At 42.0% G+C, this 20,782-nt stretch overlaps 1 protein-coding gene across 1 annotated transcript in view; it reads left to right on the top strand.

Annotated features, from left to right (window-relative positions):
- The window catches only part of VSTM4 (V-set and transmembrane domain containing 4), a 92,599-nt gene that overhangs the window by 56,687 nt on the left and 15,130 nt on the right, over positions 1-20,782 (top strand). Inside the window, exons 6-7 of the mRNA XM_023230193.1 lie at positions 4,132-4,238; positions 5,702-5,763. Coding sequence (XP_023085961.1) covers positions 4,132-4,238; positions 5,702-5,763 — 169 coding nt within the window. The remainder of the gene's footprint in view (positions 1-4,131; positions 4,239-5,701; positions 5,764-20,782) is intronic.

The raw sequence follows: 20,782 nt of genomic DNA, 5'->3' as shown, positions 1-20,782 counted from the left end.
AAGTGGAAATACTATTTGATTCTACACTGTGCAAGGTGCAGCTGGGGAGACTACCCAAGTTTTCAGGCAAAGGAAGAAAGGAAAATGTCAAAAGATTTTAGCAAAAACAAATTTAAAAACTGTGCATTGAACAAAAAGCCAGAATTCAAAGGGAATTGGGAAAACTATTTTCAATAAATATGTCCAAATGGTGTAAAAGTTGCTTGCAAACCTGTAAGAAAAGCTCAAGATCCTAAATCAAGAGTAGAAATCAAGAAAATCCTAAATCTAGATCCAAAAAAAAAAACAAAAACAAAATCAAGAGAAGGAGCTATCCTTACATCATAAATGAGAAGACTCCTTAGACAAACATGGGAAGTACTCATTCTCACTAGAAATCAGAGAAATGCAAATCAAAAAGGGATCAGTTTTTTCTTCATTAAATGAGTCATTTTTTAAAAATTGACAAATGGTGTTAAAGAGGGTGACGTAGGTGTTCTCATTTGTTGAGTGGCATAGCTGTGGTGTAATACTAACTTGTCAAAAATCATTTTGACAGTAAGTATTAAATAGCCTTGAAAATAGTCCTTTTCCATGACCTAGTAATTCCAACTTTAGAAATTCAACCCCAAAATGAAAGTCTAAGAACAAAAAACCATTATGCACAAATACATTTTTAGCAGTGTCATTTCTATGTTAAACTGAGAAAGAAATGAGATGTTTAGATGTTAGGGAAATGGCTAAGTAAACATCAGCTTATTTCCTCACTGAAATAGTATGAGACTATAACAATATGAAAAATTTAGATTAAGTAAAAATAAAAATACAAAATTATAATATGATTAAAAAACACTATATATGAACAAGGAAGGGTTGAAAATTTGTATCTACACACAAAAAAACTGCACATGGGTGTTTGTAGCAGCTTTATTAATAATTGCTAAAACTTAGAAGCAGCTGAGACGCCTTTTAGCAGGTGAATGCATAAACTGTGTTACATCCAGATGACAGAATATTACTCAGTGCCCAAAAGAAATGAGCTGTCAGGCTGGGAGCAGTGGCTCATGTCTGTAATCCCAGCACTTTGGGAGGCCAAGGCAGGTGGATCACCTGAGGTCAGGAGTTCGAGACTAGCCTGACCAACATGGTGAAACCCCATCTCTACTAAAAATATGAAAATTAGCTGGGCGTGGTGGCAGGCACCTGTAATCCCAGGTACTTGGGAGGCCAAGGCAGGAGAATTGCTTGAACCTGGGAGACGGAGGTTGCAGTGAGCTGAGATCATGACATTGCACTCCAGCCTGGGTGACAGAGAGAAACTATCACAAAAAAAAAAAAAAAAAAAAAAAGAAAAGAAAGAAAATGAGAGCCATGAGAAGACATGGAGGAAGGGTAATTGCATATTGCTAAGTGAAAGAGGTCAATCTGAAAAGGCGGTATAGTGTATCATTCCAATTCTGTGATATCCTGGAAAAGACAAAACTGTGGAGACATTGAAAGATGGCTGGTTGCCAAGGGTGAGGGTGGTGGGAGGGATGAGTAGGCAGAGCACAGAGGATACTTAGGGAGCGAAACTACTCTGTATGATGCTATGACGCTGGGTTCATGCCAGTATAAATTTGTCCAAACCCATAGAATATGCTGTACATCAAGAGTGAACCCTAAAGTGACCTGTGGACTTTTGAGGGATACTGATGTCTAACGTAGATTCCTTAGTTATAGCAAATGCACTACTCTAGCACAGGATGTTGATCATGGGAGAGGCTGTGCATGTGTGTGGGTGGGGGCTATATGGGAAATCTATCTTCCACTCAATGTTTCTGTGAATGTAAAACTTAATTAAAAGCAAAAGCGAGGAAGAGGAAAAAGAGTGAAAATATTTATGAAGGCTGTGTTTTGGTTATGACAGTCTTATTTTCTTTGGTTTCCATGCCTGTAATCACCCCTTTTAAACATGAGCATGCATTATTTTATATTGGAAATAAGAAAATAGGCATTTCAAGAGTTTATAAAACTACAGAATGAAACTGAACATGTGGTTGTATATGTAAACAGTTCTGAGAATTTCGGATCCCTTGTTTGCTTTCGTTGGTCAAAGTTTTGTAAATTTACATTCCTTTTGGCTATTTGTGCATTTACACAATTGACCCTATACTCTAAAACTATGACCAGTTAGAATCTCCATTCCCAATAAAAATAAGGCATCTTTGGGGAATCTCAGTGGGAATTGTATTCTTGGAATTTTTCCCACAACGCGTGATTCAATTTTTATTTATTTTTAAATATCTAGGACTATTATTAGAATAGCCTATCTCTTATTACCCATGTGTATATTTATTTGCATTTAATTATAAACATATCCAGTAATGATTCTCCCTGTCCTGTCTCACATCTGTTTAGTTCGTTAGCACCCCCATTCCAGGGAACCACTATTTTTAAGTTCTTACGTATATTTCTGGAGCTTCTTTATGCTTGTGTAAGCAAATACTAATATATATTCTTATTTCCCCTTATTTTTATGTACAAGTGGTACATTTTATACATTGTCCAACACCTAGCTTTTCCACTTAACAATGCATCTTTCCTTATCAGGACACACGTAGCTTCTTCGTCTTTATACAAATGACCCCATGCACGGATTCACCATAATCTACTCAACTAGTCCCCTGCTGATGGAAGATGGGCTGTTTCTAATCCATTGCTATTATAAACAGTGCTGTAATGACTGATCTTATGCACACAACATTTCCTACATGTGCAAGGATATCCATAGAACGAATTCCTGGAAATGAAATTGCCAGGTCAGAGTCTAAGCGCCTGTAATTTTGATAGATGTTACGAAATCATTCTCCATCAGGAAGGGTCACACTGCTGCCAGCGATATTTTTGAGTGCCAGATTCCCTGCACCCTTACCAAGACTGCTTTGCCTCACATTTGACTGCAGCCATTTTGATTTGGGAAAAAAAAAAAAAAAAAAAAAAAAAAAAGTCAATGTATTTTTACTGGAATTCCTCTCTCCTGAGGGAGCTTTAGCATGTTTTCATGTGTAAATGAGTCTTTCCTTATGTGTAAACACTGCCTGTTTCCTCCCTTCTTTTATTTTGATGATTGGGTCATATTTTTATGGATTTCTAGAAATTCTGTTTGTATTAGAGAGATAGCCTCTCTTGAGACCTGGACTTACCTAGCTGGGACATGTACCTGAGGACAAGAGATTATAAAAGGTACTTCCCTCTGGATTACTGGAGTGAATAGGAAGCATTTGAAAGATGAATGGTCATTCAAGAAAGTTTGCGAACTCCAGCCCATGAGTAGCACCGAGAACAAGTTTCATATCGGAGCATTGTATGTTTGCAGCTTTCCTATTTGCTGCTTACCAACAGTGTCACTTAGAGCAATCATGTAGCCTATTTAAGCCTTGTCCTCCTTACCTGTAATGTAAAAGGCTTATCTTCCTATCCCTTTGGGTTATGGCTAACACATATTAAGAAGCTGATACTGCAGTAATTACACAGGGTCAAGGTAGTTGGAAACACTCCCAGCACTCCTCAAGGTGAGCTCCCTTCACCTGTCATAAAGGTAAAGATGCAGCAGGAGAAGAAAGCTCCGGCAGTCGCAGGGGACCCCAGACACGTCCAGGTGCAGTTCCCCAGAACACTTTCCCAGTTGATGGGGAGATGTTTGCCTCTGGATTATGAACCACAGAGATGTGTGCAAGGAACTTTGGTTTTAGGGAGCTCAAGCAGAAGCCTCTAGTGGCATAAATAATACCCCACTGGTGATGGAACCAAGCCAAACTATGTAATCAGTTAAACCAGGTGTCAGCCTTCAACCCATGCATCCCTAGGCAATGTACACAAGCTAGCCCTAGGTCCCTCCAAGGAATTTGGAACTGTACACAGCACATTCATTATAAATCACCAACTGGCTCAACTCATCCTTCTTATCTTGGCCAAAGATCAGTACCAGACTTCCAGACCTCCCTGGAGATGAGCACAGAATGCTTCTAGTCTACCCATATGATAACCTTACCTTACACAGGTACACAGGGAGCACTCAGAAATTATTGGAAGCTATTGTGGGGTTTTTTTTCCCTTTTTCTTTTGCAACAAATCTACCTTTGGTTTCACTGGAAACTTTTTCTTCTGCAGCTCAGGGGAGACTGTCACTAGCGTGACCAGCTTGGCCCCACTACAGCCCAAGAAGGGCAAGAGGCAGAAGGAGAAGCCTGACATTCCTCCTGCAGTCCCTGCCAAAGGTAAGGAGCTGGCCTGCAGTTTTTTACCTGGAAACTATCATTATCATTTTTACCTGGAAACTATCATTATCATTATTGATCCATGTGGGTCTGGGGTTCCATGTTGGATTATGACAGGGAGCATAGGCAGATGGGGAATATGACATGACATTTAATGATTGTATAGTCTGGACCCCCACCTAGATTCTGGGCATAACTGGTGCTCAACCACCTCAGCCCTTAACCCAGTACTTGGGTTGGGGGTGGAGGTGGAGGAGGAAGCAAGGGCCTAGCATAGCTTTAGCAGGGGGAAGATCAACATCCACAGATGATTCCAGATTGTGTTTCACTTTGAACTATTAAAATGTACCACACATGAGGTGGGGTGGTGGGGTGGGATGAGGAAGTCTTCTTGGTTCATTCAAGGGAAGAAAGGCTCTCTGAATTTTTAAAGATGTCAACCAGGTGTGCAATTTATTTCACATTTACTCTGGATATAAAATGAGGGCTATCCTGTGATTCCAGTTATGATTTTGAGCAATGTAAGTGAGAAAGATAGGTGTTTCTGGAGGGAAGAACTGCAAGAGTATTAGGAGAACCAAGACTGATCATAGATAGTTCCTAAAATAACTGGTCAGTTCAGGAGATATTCATACCTCAGCAAATTTGAAATATAGTTGGGGGAATACAAGGGTTGCCCAAATGAACAATTCTATCCCTCAACTGTAACTTTGCAGGCTGTCCCCTAGGGACACATCAAGCTCTGTCGGGAAGCCAGTGGTGAGGCTGAGCACACATGGAGTGGAAAGAGGGCTGGAGGGTGTGGTCGTACTGCAGAGGAATGAAAAGCATGGACCTGGGAGGGAAGGGAGCAGAGAATGCCTGCCTGGGCCAGGCATCATACCGCTTGATGTAATTCATTCCACAGTAGCTATTATCCACCCTTACAAAAGTTGAAAGTGAGACTTAGGTAAGTGGTAGAGCCTTACTTTCAATGCCAAGTTCAAATCCTAAATGGTTCAAGACTAGTGACTTGACACAGTGGGAAGGGCCTCACTTGCTTTTTCTGTCAAGTGGGGACAATAAGACCCTCCCTGATGACCTCACAGGGCTGCTATGAGGATCAAGAGTCACTGTGATCAGTGCTAGTGTGTGGCTAGGATGGAGTCTCCCAGGGAAGGTCCCAACTTCAGGCTTCACTGGGTGCATCTGGTTCTCACCTGCACACCTGACATCCATGTGGCTGGCAGAGTTTTATCCAGAGTTCTTTTGTTAACCTTGCTGAGGGAGACGACGACATGTTCAAAGACTAGGGGAGGATCACCCCCACTGAGGGGAACCTGCTGACAACTAGATGTGAAAGTTCTTCCATGGGACCAGGAAGGGGTCTGAGACCTCTCAAATATGTCCCTGATGCTCATGATGTGTGGCCACTAAATATTCTGGGAGGAACCGCAAGCTAAACCCTTGACCTACTTCCACAGCTCCGATAGCCCCCACGTTCCATAAACCGAAGTTGCTGAAACCACAGAGAAAAGTCACCCTGGTAAGTAACCATCTTCTGTATTCCTTGTGTAAGCCTCAGACACAATTCAGATTCCAATACGGTGCCTTTATTAACTCAAAACATGCAGAAAGTTTTAGAAACTTTTGTCCTCAAACAAAAGCATTCTCTCTTCTCGGGTGCAGCTTTTGAGTCAGCCTTTCTCCATACTTAGTTCCCAGAGTAACTCTTTAACAATCCAAATATTTTCTATTATAAATGCTCTGTTTCAAAAGGGAGAAAAGCCATATTCAGAAATGTATAAAATAGAAAGTGGACCTGCTTGCATACATTTACCTGATAATTACTCCAAAGAGACTGCTGCACATGTTTTCCATAAAATATGTCATAGCTTTTGATTTTGAACAATTTTAGATTTATGGAAAAGTTATAAAGCTAGCACAGAGAGGTCCCATGTACCTTCATCCACCTTCTCTTAGTGTTGGCTTCTTACATAGCCATGGTACATGTGTCAAACTAAGAAATTAACATCGGTTCATTGCTATTAACTACACTTCGGACTTAACCAGATTTTGGTCTACCTGCTAATGTTCCTTTTCCGGTGCAGGATCCAAATCCAGGATCTCACATTGCATTTAGTTGTTACATCTCCTTGCTTTCCAACCATCCAAGACAGCTCTGTAGGCTTTCTTTTTCTTTCATGGCCTTGACACTTTTGAAGAGTAGTGGCCAGTGATTTTTTAGAATGTCCCTCAATTTGGTACTCTCTGAGGTTTTCTGAGCATCAGAAATGGGGTGTATTAGCCAGTTCTCACACTGCTATAAAGATACTACCCAAGACTGGGTAATTTGTAAACAGGTTTATAAAAAGATTTAATTGATTCACAGTTCCTCATGGCTGGGGAGTCCTCAGGAAACTTACAGTCATAGTGGAAGGGGAAGCAGGCACATCTTACATGGAGGCAGATGAGAGAGGGTGTGTGTGAGCACAGGAAAAACTACCATTTATAAAACCATCACATTTCTTTTTTTTTTTTTATTTTTTTATTATACTTTAAGTTCTAGGGTACATGTGCATAACGTGCAGGTTTGTTACATATGTATACTTGTGCCATGTTGGTGTGCTGCACCCATCAACTTGTCAGCACCCATCGATTCATCATTTATATCATGTATAACTCCCTAATGCAATCCCTCCCCCCTCCCCCCTCCCCATGATAGGCCCCAGTGTGTGATGTTCCCCTTCCCAAGTCCAAGTGATCTCATTGTTCAGTTCCCACCTATGAGTGAGAACATGCGGTGTTTGGTTTTCTCTTCTTGTGACAGTTTGCTAAGAATGATGAAAACCATCACATTTCATGAGAATTCACTCACTTGTCATGAGAACAGCAGGGAGAAAACCACCCCCTAACCCAATCACTTCCGTCCCTTGACACGTGGGGTTTACAATTCGAGATAAGATTTGGGTGAGGACACAGAGCCAAACCATATCATGGGGTTACGGATTTTGGGGACAAACAGCACAGAGGTGGAGCTCCCTTCTCATTGCATGGTATTGGGGTGCATGACATCAATATATCTTGCTAATGGTGATGCCCATCTCGATCACTTGGTTAAGGTGGTGTCTGCCAGGTTTCTTTACTATGAAGTTACTATTTTCTCCTTTCCAGACTCTATTTGTTAGAGGCCAGTCCCTGAGTCCAGTTTACATTCAAGGTGAGGAGAGTTAAGCTCCACCTTAAGGGAGGCGTGTCATGAATTTGTGGATATGTTAAATCCACCACAGTAATTAATAAGAATCTTAGGGGAGATATGTTAAGGCTTGCAAATATCTTGTTTTTTCCTTGAACTTTTGCCCACTAATTTTGCATTCATCAGTGGATTTTGCTTGCAGCAGATTTTACTATGATGCGCTAAGGGTGATTTTCTATTTCCCTTAATCTTTCTAGATGTATTATTTGGAATTCTTCTATAAGGAAGAGTGGCCCCCTTTTCTCATTTGTTTATTATTCAGTAATTCCTTGATATCAGTATGGATGTGTAGATATTTATTTTTTAGTTTTTAACTACGTTATTATTTATTTTGTTGTTAATATTGTTCAGCAGTAAGCTGTATGTGTGTGCATGAGAGAGAGAGAGAGACTGTCAAAGCTATGCTAAAGTGTGTATGTACTGCAAAAGGCCAAGACAATCTTGAGAGGGGAGTGCAAGGTGGAGGATTTATATGCCAATTCTCGAGATCTACATTAAAGCAAGTGTTAGTAATACAATGGGGTATTAACACAAGGGCAGACAAGTAGACAAAGGAACAGAATAAAGAGCTCCAAACACAACTGCATAGGATTGTCATTTGATTTATGACAACAGTGACATTGCAGTGCAGTGAAAAAGATATTATCTTTTCAATGTATGGTGACGCGTTTGTTGGATATCCATATGAAAAAAAGATCTATAGCCCCTACTCTACACCACACACAAAAGTTAACAGGAGATGGATCATACACATAAGTATGAAAGGTACAAACAAAGTAAACCTTCCTGAAGATAGCATTTCTTCCTAATTTCAGAGTAAACAAAGATGGTTTTAAACAAGACACATAAAGCACCAACCATAAAGGAATGGATAAAGAAATCTGGGATATATTAACATTTAGAACTTCTGTTCTGATTAACGATACCGCTAAAATAATGAAGAGGCAAGCTGCAGATTGGGAGAACATATCTCTATACATATATCTGCCAAAGGTTTCGCTCCCTCTCTCCCTCCTTTCTCTTCTTTTCTCTAATTTTCCTTCCTTCCTTCCTTCCTTCCTTCCTTCCTTCCTTCCTTCCTTCTTTCCTCCCTCCCTCCCTCCCTCCCCCCCCTTTCTCTCTCTCTCCCTCTCTCTCCTTCCTTCTTTCTTTTCTTGTCATTAATTTTCTTTTCTTTTCTTTCTTCTTTCTTTTCTGAGACAGAGTCTTGTTCTGTCACCCAAGCTGGAGTGCAGTGGTACTACCTCGGCTCACTGTGGCCTCCACCTCCTGGGTTCAAGTGATTCTTGTGCCTCAGCCTCTCAAGTAGCTGGGATTACAGGTGCATGCCACTATGCTAGGCTAGTTTTTGTATTTTTAGTATAGTTAGGGTTTCACCATGCTGTCTAGGCTGGTTTCAAACTCATGGCCTCAAGTGTTCCTCCCACCTCGGCCTCCAAAAGTGTTGGGATTGCAGGCATGAGCCACTGCACCTGGCTGACCTGACAAAGGTTTCTTATCTAGAACACATGAACACCTACCAATCAATAAGAAGTAAAAAGACAGCACTACCAAAAAACGGGCAGAAGGTTTAAATGTGCACTTGACAAAAGAAGATATACAAATAGCTGGTAAACTCATAAAAAGTCCGTAACCTCATAGGCATCATGGCAGTGCGATTTAAAAGCATAAAGCCAGTTCACATCCACCAGAATAGTTAAAATGAAGTACTTGTGCAGTTTCTTTTTTGCCTGTATTTCTCTGATCCATTTGGAGTTTAGAAATGGATCCAATTTTATCTGTTTGTCAGACTCTTTTTTATTTTACCTTATGCCTTCTATTTCAACAATCATTATTTGCTAATTTCATCACCATATTCTAAACAATTATATAAACTTATTTATTCCTCTTTTTTTTTGAGTCCAGTGTCTTTCCCTTCATGACCTTTACTTGCCTTTCCATTTGAGCAATTTGTCTGTGAATGGAATTCTAGATTCATAAACTTTTTCCACTAGGTGCAGAGAATTAGGATAAGCACTTCATAATGCATTTCTCTGAACTTCCTGTATTGCTGAACATAAATGCCAAACTCATGACTGTCACCTATAATTCCCCATATTATTCGAGCCACATAGGTAATTTAAACTTTCTAGTAGCCATTAAAGGAGTGAAAAGTAACAGATGAAACAGATTTTAATGATACAGTTTATTTAACTTAACATACCAAAAATATTATCGTTTAGTCATGTAATCAATATAGCAATTATTAATTACATATTTTCTATTATTTTTATTGTGCTAAGTCTTCACAATCCAGTGTCTATTTGACACTTACTGCACATCTTAATTCACAGGCACAGTTCCAGTGCTTAGTAAACACATTTGACTAGTGGCTACCGCATAGGACAGTGCATCCCAGAATGATCTAGCCCCCACTGCTTCTTTGACATAATTTTTACTACCATCCCTCTCTCTTGTTTCCCTGCAGCCACACTGGCGTCCTTGCTAATCCTTAAATATACCAAACATGCTCCTGTGTCAGGGCCCGTGTACCCACTCTCCCCTTTTCCTGGAACGTCCTCCCCAGGATCTGCCATTGGCTTATTACTCACCCCCTGTGATCTCTGATCAAACACCATGTAATGAAGGAGCTGTCCTGATAGCCTATATAAAACACCAGCCACCTTGACATATTTTGTGTTTATATCTATTAATCATCCATCTCTTCTACCAGGCTACAAGATCCATGAAGGCAGGGAGCTTGCCTGCTCTGGTTCCTGCTGTATTCTTCGTGTTTAGAAATGTGTTTAGAGCAATTGATATTTGTTTATGATTCTGCACACCAGCCCTGTTGAGTAGGTTCTGTAATATTACATCCATAGTTGGGTGCATGAGCCTCTGAGAGTCAGTAAAGTGAGAGATGGGTGACTTACCCAAGGTCACACGGCTGTGGGTTGCAGTCAGGGCTTAATCTGAAATCTAAGGTTTTCACCAGCACATTGGAAGCTTTGCCTCAGTACGGAGTCTGGTCCTGGCTGCTCTCTATGCATGATCCTGAATGCCTGTGTAGCTCAGCCTTGCTCCTGTCCTTGCTGTTCTGTGTTTCACCTGCTTTTTAAAGAGAGTCTTCTTTTGCCTGCAGTGAACTGTGGGTTCTAGTAGACTTTTCATATAGTGGGTGCCATTTGGTTCATGTTATAAAAAAATCCTCATCAATTCTACTCTGTTGACTACACCATATGGTTCTTAAATGCAGCAGCAAGCCTTTTGGCTTATTGACCATTGGCACTCAGTGGGCTTTTGGAAACTGTGGAGCACAAAGGCTAAAACAATCAATTTCTCTTGGCCTTGGAGCATCCCGGTTCTCACCTCTGACATTCAGTCTCCTGCAGATAGACAGGCTAAGTTCACTGTCCTCTAGACTGTGTGCAGCACTGCACATCTGGGTGTGTGTGTTTGTTTATATAGCTCTTTTAGATCTTTTCTTTCTAATTCTGATATTTAACAACTACCTCAAGAGTGACTACAGAGTGACTACACTTAATTTCCCCACCTTATGTTCTCTTTAAGTTGCTCAGGACTTATTGTTTCTAATCCAGTCTCTTACCCCTGCTAATAACAGAAACAACTGTATATTGAAGTTTCATTGATATGTCCCAGGGATAGATCAAAAAAGTGCTTTTGGCATGTGATCGTATTTAATTCTCACAATAAGATTTTTCCATTGCCCCCTACAAGCTTTGCATGTGAGAACAAACAACACTCAGTTTAAGAAACATGATCCATACCCATAAGGTGTAATGTCATCAGTCTTCAGGAAACAACTTTCCCCAGTGCATAGCCTGGGTGGACCCACCTCTCATTTATCCATTAAACATGAAACTCCTTCGTGTACCTCTTGGGTGCAAAATGCTATCTTAAGCAATTTTTTGCAACTTACAAAAATATCAGATTCAATAGAGGTTTAAAATATAGCTCTGGTCCTGACTACAAGTTTTTTGTTTTTGACTTGTGTGTTTGAGCTGATGTGCTTCTCTGGGTGGGGACTTATTATAGGAAATTCTCAATTTTCACAGATAATTGATTGGGGCGGTTATATGCATTTCAGAAGGATTCTTTATTTTATGGAAGTATTCTCAATAACAGTTCTTTAAATAACAGGTTTTCCCTTGATCATTTAAAATATGAAGAAATTGGAAGTTTTTATACCAAATTTTCCAGAAACAAGGTCAATTTGGAAACTAGTTTACACCTATAACAATTCATAATAAAGACAAGAGCTGACCTCAGCTGGGCCTCTATCTGACCATTAGTTTAGAGTCAAAAATATCAGGCCTAGCATCTGCAGGTTTTGGTGAATATCAAGATTTATTTTCCCAGGAGGCCGGCATTGACCTCAGTCTCAGTTTGGTCGATATTTATCTCTTAGATCAATAAGTCTTGATGGTAGCTAAAACAAAAGTCAATAGCCGCCTGTTGACTCACACAAAGTTAGTGGATAATTTAGAAAATAACTTGGAGACATCTTATTTTGGGGGGCCTGGTACCAATTTAGGTGTGTAATTCTGTAATGGTTCCATGTTGCCCCAATCTCTGTAACACAGTGCTTCCTGCTGTGGTCCTAGGCCACAGAGCTCCCCAGCCACTCTGTCTAGAAACCAACCTGACCACCTCCACTGACTCATTGACAAGAAGTGGGAAGACTCACAGGGAGAATCTCCATTTATCGGGTGCCTATTGTGTGCCAACTGCCACATTAGATGATTATAGGCTCTGGGTGAAAAGCACGTATCTTTGTGCCTGCAATCCCCAGACCATTAACAAAGGGGAATCTTTTCTTAGGTTTCTAAGACAACATTGCATTTTGCAAGAAGTGTGTACTCTAGACATTAACAGTAGTCAGAAGTTTTTAAAAAATGGTAGGACAAAAGAAGAAAAAGGTGAGGCCAGGCATGGTGGCTCACGCCTGTAATCCCAGCACTTTGGGAGGCTGAGGCGGGCCGATCACCTGAAGTCAGGAGTTTGAGACTAGCCTGGCCAATATCATGAAACCTCGTCTCCACAAAAATTACAAAAAAATTAGCCAGGCATGGTGGCACGTGCCTGTAATCCCACCTACTTAGGAGGCTGAGGCAGGAGAATTGCTTGAACCCAGGAAATGGAGGTTGCAATGAGCCTAGATCGTACCACTGCACTCCAGCCTAGGCGACAGACTGAGAGTCTGTCAAAAAAAAAAAAAAAAAAAAAAAAGAAGAAGAAGAAAGTCATTTTAGACATTTTAAAATCAAGGTATCAAAACTGCTTTTCCTTTTTTTTTTTTTTTTAAATAAAACAACCAAACACAAAAACCTGCTTTCAAAGTTCTGCTAATCAGATAATGAGGCCACGTGGATCACACAGGCACTTTCTATCTGACAGTGTGACCAACTTGTCTAATAAACATTAACAGTTCCCATATGTCAGTGCTCCCCCATCCCCTTGGGGTGAGGCATTGGCCCAAGCATCCCTTGAAGCCTCCTGGGGCTGTAGGAGCTAAACCCTCTGCAGCGAAGCTTCAGGAGCCTTGGAGCTGATTCACACACATCCAGGAAAAGCTGTCATTGCTTCCTTATTTCAGAAGACACTGAGAAAGCCAGAAGTACATTTGATCTATTTTTATTGCTTTCGGTCAGTTATTGATTCAGAGGCCAAGTAAGGGAACTTCTCTGTGATGTGGAAGCAAAACCTCAGAGTTAAAGGAAAAACAGCCACAGGACACAGGATTGTTACCTGAGTTGGGAAGGAGGGCAGTCAGCATCTCAACATTAACTGGAAAGTGGCAAGTGTCAATCTTGGGGTCGAATGAACTTGGATAGGCTCTTCCATGCCTCGTCATCAACCATGCCCTCCCCCACAAAGGGTCACCCACACCTCACCTGCAAGTCCTCCCTCTCCATAATTAAGCCCTAGGGTAGCTGAGGGGGTCAGGCCACCCCTGTTCTTTAGGGAGAAAATGATCTCTGTGAGCCAGAGACGAAAGACATAGAAAACCAGGAGCGCTACAGGCTTAATCACTGCACATTTCCCAGGGGAGTGCTTGCGTCCTGTCTTCCCGCTACGATCCATCCTCTGCATGGCTGCTGGGGGATTTTTCTAAAACACAGCTTCATCCGTGTCATTTCCCTGTGTAAATGGCTCCCTCTCGCCTCCAGGATGAGGCGGCTTCCTGTGAGTAGTGGCTGGCCCTCATCATAATCTGCCTGCGCTCCCTCAGGCCTAACCCACCCAGGACCCTCGTCCTGCTGAGACCCCAAGCAGTCTAGGTCCTCTGTTCTCACCCACGCCCACCTAATCCTCCCGCAGAGCTGCTGCTCAGCTTCAAGATGTGGCTCACTCACCCCTTCTGTTTGAGGCCTCCTCACCTCTGCCTCCCACTTCTCTGGAATCTAGGTTGGTCTCGGCATCCGAGTGAGTTGTGCCTGTTCACGTCAGTGATCTGCTTGTAGACAGTTCTTGGGGTACTTTTCAGTTCCTCTGTCCTGGGTGCCCCCTCATGGTCCACCCACCTTTGTACTTGCAGGTGGTCCTAAGAGGCCTGGGCCCCCTGGTTGACTGATTGTACCCCTGGCTGTTGCTTCTCCCCAGGTGGTCAGGCTGCCTCCCCCTCCTCCACTGCCCTAGAGTGTTGGCTTCTCTCAGACTGTCTTCTCCTTGAACACATTCACAGGCACAGCAGCCATCTGTGCAGCCCATTGGTCCCCTAACTGGGGTCCTCAAGCCAATTCCAGAACAACTCTTCTGACTGTTGACCAGACACTCCCCTGGAGGGCCCGCGGGCACCTCAAATCCACCATGACACAGGCACACACGGAGTTCATGGCCTGCCCCACACCTCAGTGTGCATGGGATATCCCGCCTTAGCCCATGGCATTCCCAACCAGAAGCTAAATTGTGGTAAAATACACCTAACAGCAAATGTATCATCTTCATCGTTTTTAAGTGTACAATTCAGTCATGTGAAACACACTCACATTGTGGTGTGGCCAGTCTCCAATGTTCTTTTCATCTTGCAAAACTGAAACTCTGCACTCAAGAAACACCCCCAACCCCACCCACCCAGCCCCTGGCTTCCACCATTCTACTTTCTGTCTTTATGAATTTGACTGCTTTGGCGACCTCATAGAAGTGGAATCCTGCAGTATTTGTCTTTTTGTGACTGGCTTATTTTGCTTAGCATAATGTCCTTATTCATTCACGTTGCTGTGTGTGTGAAAATTTTCATTCTTCTTAAGGCCTGATAATATTCTATTTTATGTATACACCACATTTTTTGTGTCCATTTATCCCTTGGTGGACAATGGAGTTGCTTCCATCTTTTGGCTGTTGTGACTAATGCTGCCATGACCATGGTGTACAAATATCTGTTTGAGTGCTTGCTTTTAATTCTTTTGGTTATATACCCAGAAGAGGGATTGCTAGATCAGATGGTAATGGCATTTTTAGTGTTTTGAGAAACTGCCACGCTGTTTTCCAAAACAGCTGCACCATTTTACATTCCTACAAATAGCACACAGGGTTTCAATTTCCTCATATCCTCACCAACACTTATTAGTTTCCTTTTTTTGTTTTGTTTTTTGATAGTAGCTATTCCTAATGGGTGTGAGGTGGTAACTTATTGTGGTTTTGATTTGCATTTCCCTCAAGAGTGATGTTGAGCATCTTTTTATGTTCTTGTCGGCCATTTGTCTATCTTTGGAGAAATGGCTATTTGAGTCCATTGGCCATTAAAAAAAAAATGAGGTTATTTGATTTTTTGTTGTTGTTGAATTGTAAGAGTTCTTTATATATTGTGAATTTTAATTCCACATCAGTTACATAATTTGCCAAAATTTTCACCTGTCCTGTAGTGACTTTTTCATTCTGTTGTGACTTTTTTGTTCTGTTAATTGTGTCCCTTGATTTCCAGAAGCTTCAAATTTACATGGGAACTGGTTTTAAGTCAGGGAGAACCAGTCTTACCCCTAATGATGTCCTCAGTAGGGAACCTGGAATCACTAGAGTGCCCCTTTGGCCAATGTATATGGAGTGAATGATGAATAATGTTTGCATGGGAGGATCTGTGGATGGAACTTAGTCTGAGTTCTCCCTGCTCCAATTGTGGGCCAGAAGGCCAGGCACCACCTGGGAGCTTGTTGGAAAAGTAGAATCTCCGGCCCTGACTCAGACCTACTGAAGTGGAACCTGCAGTTTACAAGGTCCCAGATGAGTATGATAAACAGTGAAGTTTGAGAAGTGTGACTCTGAATAACTTTTCAAACTAAGTAGGCACCTCTGGTAGGGTCAAAGCTGTCAGGATCCAGAGTCGCTGCCACCCACCTCCAGAGAAGACTGTGCTTTCACTTTAGTAAGACAGGTCAGGCCCCTGGGGAGAAAGGGAGCTGTCTTATCTGTCAACAAAGAGAAAACTAAATATAATAATTCTAAAAGTCCCTGTGACTCTCTAATTCCTGCAGACTTTTCCAGAACAGCTCATCCGTACATCAGCCAGGTGTATGTAGCCTTGCCCCATGATCTCCTAGTGTAGCACTTGGCCAGGTGACCAAGACTTACTTACCTGTGATTCTCTCCAGCTTACATTCCACAGTAAGCCTCCCTCTTAAATGGACAGAAAGGAAGTAGTTCATTCAACCTAGTTCAGAGAGACCCTGCTGTAGGAACTGCTCCTCTGTAGCGCTGTTGAAAACCACAGCATGGCCAGCCCAGGGCTGAGATGCCCTGCCTTGTTCCACATCTGCCAGGTGTTGGGAAGAAGTTTCTTCCCCCAGCCCCAGTTTTCACCCTTGAGAATGTACTGCCAGGGCCAAAAAAGAATTTGTCTCTTATCAGTAGCAGAAAAGGACTTTGAAGCACATTAGAAAGCAGTGATAGAATTCTGAGAGGATTTTAATAATAACCCAAGTCCCAGCAAAATTATTTCCAGAGGACATGCATTTCAGGTTTCTTGAAGGATGTTTATAATAAGCCAGAGAATTTCTCTTGTTGTCGTTAATGTGCTAGAACTGGTTTCAGTTAAATTTTACATGAAAAGGATATATTAACCTGCATAAAATATGTTCATAATCTCAATTTAAAATTAAAAAGAAGAAAGCCACAACCATATGTACAATATATTGCCCCAAGTAAAAGCCTTGGGAAAAAAATACAAACTTTGCTTGTATCACACTAGTACCATTTTTGCAGAGATAAAATTTCTATGCTCCCCTAGGTGCACATGCACAGCCCATTATTGTTGCGGGGAGTTATGTATGTCAGCTGGAGGGAAGAACGGATGTTGAGGCTTCAGAAGGGATGGGCGTGCGGAAAACAGAAGCCATTTGCTTTCATGGCTTCCTCCAGTCTAGAGAGAGCAGGTGTCTCAGCCTTCGGTAAGCCAGATGTGATCAAGGTCATACCTCCCCGACACTGGAAGTGAGAATATCCTGTATCAGGAAGTCTGTTAACCTTGACAGAGGGCTGTCTTTTCCCTGCAGGCCGCACAGTTAGTACCAAGGCCCCTCTACTGCCTGCCCCTGCCAACACTTGCCTGGCAAGAACCAGGTCACGTGCTTCTCAGGTGTGTCAGAGACCAATAGAAATTCACTGGGGCTCCAATTTTGTTGAAGATGGGCTAAGTGACACAGTTACTTTCAAGGAGTCTTTTTATTTTTTTAAGGCAGAGTCTTGCTCTATTGCCCCGGCTGGAGTGCAGTGGCCATCATTACTCACTGTAGCCTCAAACTCCTCGGCTCAACTGATCCTTCTGCCTCAGCCTCCCAAGTAGCTGAGACCACAGGCACGTGCCACCACATCTAGCTTATCTAGCTTTTTTTTTTTTTTTTTTTGTAGAGCTGGGGTCTCGCTATGTGCACAGGCTGGTCTCAAACTACTGGCCTCAAGCGATCCTCTCACCTTGGCCTCCCAAAGTTCTAGGATTACAGGTGTGAGCCAGTGCCTGGCCTCAAGAAATGTTTTAAGTCTGGGTAGCTCCTTAAGCTCTCCTTAGGCCTTCCTTTTGGGAGACAAAGGGAATCCTACTGCAGATTGCTACCAACAGAGTTTGCCCCACTTTGTTCTAGAAGGGTAATGTGGCTTTGTGCTTTGAGAAAGAATTGGCCCCCTCGGGACCATGTGCTTCTCCTGTTTAATGCATCATTGATTCATTAATATTGCTTTCCCAGTCTTCTATTTTTAATTCCCCAATAATTGTTGAGCGCTGACAGGCAGGGGCCAAGGTGCCAGAGAGGCAGGAGCATGAGCCTGGGAGCCACCTGATCAAGATGAGCAGGTGCAGGGAGATGCACTGGGCTGGAGGATGGCCTAGGCAGGAGGCAGGCCTGCACATCCAGCAGGCCAGCCCATGGGTGGCCTTTCCTGGTTGTGCAGCCCACCCTGGTCCCAGGCGTCATGGTGGGGCTCCACTCTGGGGCAGGCTGTCCCCACGTGCCTGCAGGGACTGTCCCTCCCTGCAGAGCAGTATCTTGTTTTCCATCTCAGTATGGCTGATTTGCTGCCGTTATTGGGCACTTCATTTCTGAGATCATTGCACTGCTGGGAAATAGTTTTTAAAACTTTTTCTCTGCATTTTATTTTTGAAATCTCATGAAACAATATCATTTCTGCTCACATTTTCAAGCCTATTTCATTTAAAACTTCAGTTTTGAGCACAGAGTACCTCAGAGTTACTAAAAGACTTTTTCAATCCCACATGGAGAATACTAGAAATGAAGTGCCATTTTGGAAAGACAGATAAACATCATCAACATATCTGTAACATCAAGCTAGGCACCCAAAATATCAGGAAGAAAATTTCTATGTGAAATTCTGAGTTCACAACAAACTGATGGTGCATTTAAGGAGATTTTTTTTTCTAGCCAGAATCAATTCTAATTTATTATTATAACTTCTTAAAATTAAATTTATGAATTTCCAACGAGCACATATGGTCACCAAAAGATAATAAGACACAGCCTCATAAATTTACCATGAGCGTGTTCATAGAAAGATGAAGAATAAAAATTATTAATTCAGTCATATGTGCCCATTGCCAACATTGCGTTCCACATGAATTTAACAAATAAGCAGGCATGCCTCCTGCTATTTTAGATTTGGTTTTAATGCTTGGTTTGTGCCCTGTACCTCATGTCTATGACCTAAAATTACTGTGATGGTGATGATGGTATTGATGATGGTACTGATTATGGTGATGGTGATGATAGTGGTGATGATGATGGCCATAGAGATGGTGATGATGGTGATGATGATGGTGGCAGTGATGATAATAATGGTGATGATAATGGTAATAATGATGGTGATGACAGTGATGGTATTAATAATGGTAATCCTGATGATGATAGTGATGATGATGGTGTTGGTAATAATGGTGGTAATGATGATGGTACTGGTGATGATGGTGACAATGATGTGATTATGGTGGTGATAATGGTAATGGTGATGGTGGGAATGATGGTAGTGATGATGAAGAGGATGGTGATGATGATGGTGTTGATGGCGGTGGTAATGATGATGATAATGACGATGATAATGATAATGCTCACCCTTCCATGGCACTTCCCACATGCAGACACTGTTCCAGTGCTTACCAGGAGAAGCACCCCTTTAACTCTGAGACAACTCTTATTGTCTCCACTTCACAGATGAGTTAGCGGATGCACAGGAAGGTAAATACTAATACAAGGTCTCCCACTGGGACATGACAGAGCTGCTCCAACGAGACACTTGGCCACATATCCCTGTTCTGCCCCACTGCACTCTGAGCTCTGATGCCTTTTGTCAGAAGTACTCAGTAAAGTCTGAGTCTTTGGGTTTTCAGGGTGTTTTCTGTCTTGACCTCATTGGACAGTGGTGGAGAAGTAGGCTGGCAATCAGAATCTCCTTTTGTTAAAATAGAAAGTGAAATTATTCCTCTAAGTGGTCTCTGTCAGGAGTTTGGCATATATTATTCTAATTTTTTTGTATATACAAGTATAGATCCATATTTATATATATATTCCCAATAGGTATATACCGTCCACCCACATTTAGTGTGGGTCGTGGCTACAGATTCTGACAAATCCATTTCTGTGTGCCAAGTTCACTAAAAATGGGAATGATTCTTTACACAACATTCACAGGTTGAACTGTTTTCTCATTAACAATGTCTCAGGCACATCTTTCTACATCAGTACATACAGATCTACCTCATTCTTTAATTACTGTGAAGTATTACAGTATCATCATTTCTTTAACCAGTATCCAACTCTTGGCCATTTAGGTTCTAATTTTTCACTCTTAGAATGGATGCTTTGGTAAATATCCTTTCACATATAACTTTATGTGAGTATTTCTGTAGGAGAGATTTTTTTTTTTTTTTTTTTTGAGACAGAGTCTCGCTCTGTTGCCCGGGCTGGAGTGCAGTGGCATGATCTCGGCTCACTGCAAGCTCCGCCTCCCGGGTTCACGCCATTCTCCCACCTCAGCCTCCCGAGTAGCTGGGACTACAGGCGCCCGCCACCACGCCCGGCTAATTTTTTATATTTTTAGTAGAGACAGGATTTCACCATTCACAGGATGGTCTCGATCTCCTGACCTCGTGATCCACCCACCTCGGCCTCCCAAAGTGCTGGGATTACAGGCATGAGCCACCGCGCCCGGCCAGGAGAGATTTTTAGAAGTGGGATCATTATGTGAAAGTATAGCCTCATTTTTAATTTTGATACAGTCTGCCCAATTAACTTCCAAAAGTGTTTTCCTATTTTATATTCTCCCACAAAAAAAAAAAAAAAAGAAAAAAGAAAAAAGAATCAGTGGCCACTTTCTCACACCCTACCCAGTGGAAGATTGGAAGATATCCTCTCTCTCTTTCTCTCTCTCTCTCTAGTGATCAATCATCTACGTATATCTACCTATATTTTAAACTAGTAAGTTAAAAGCCATGTGGAGATTTTAGATGACTCCAAGCAGTAGAACCCAAGTGTTCTACTTCTTGGTAGAGTGTTGTCATGGAACCCCTAGAGAAGCTAAAAGAAAGAAGAGTTTCACTGGAAAGAGGAGAGTGTCCCTGTCTACATTCCTGAGGCCAGGCAGATTGGGGTGGGGGTGCTAAAAGACAGTATCAGACTAGTTTTCTTTCATTTTGTTTTTTTCATTCATTCATTCAAAAATGGCTGCCTGAGTCAGATGTCTTCCTAGGAGCTGAGGTTGCAGCCAGCAGCATCCTTAAGCCTCTCTCATCCACTAAAGAGGGCACATACATTGGCACCTTGAAATTAGCTGTGGTAAGGGTAGTCACACACGAAAATTGGAAAATACTGCT

The sequence above is a fragment of the Piliocolobus tephrosceles genome, chromosome 9 (genome assembly GCF_002776525.5).
Source record: "Piliocolobus tephrosceles isolate RC106 chromosome 9, ASM277652v3, whole genome shotgun sequence".
NCBI lineage: Eukaryota > Metazoa > Chordata > Mammalia > Primates > Cercopithecidae > Piliocolobus > Piliocolobus tephrosceles.
Note: the sequence above shows the minus strand (reverse complement) of the source record. Positions and strands in the feature narration are given on the sequence as shown.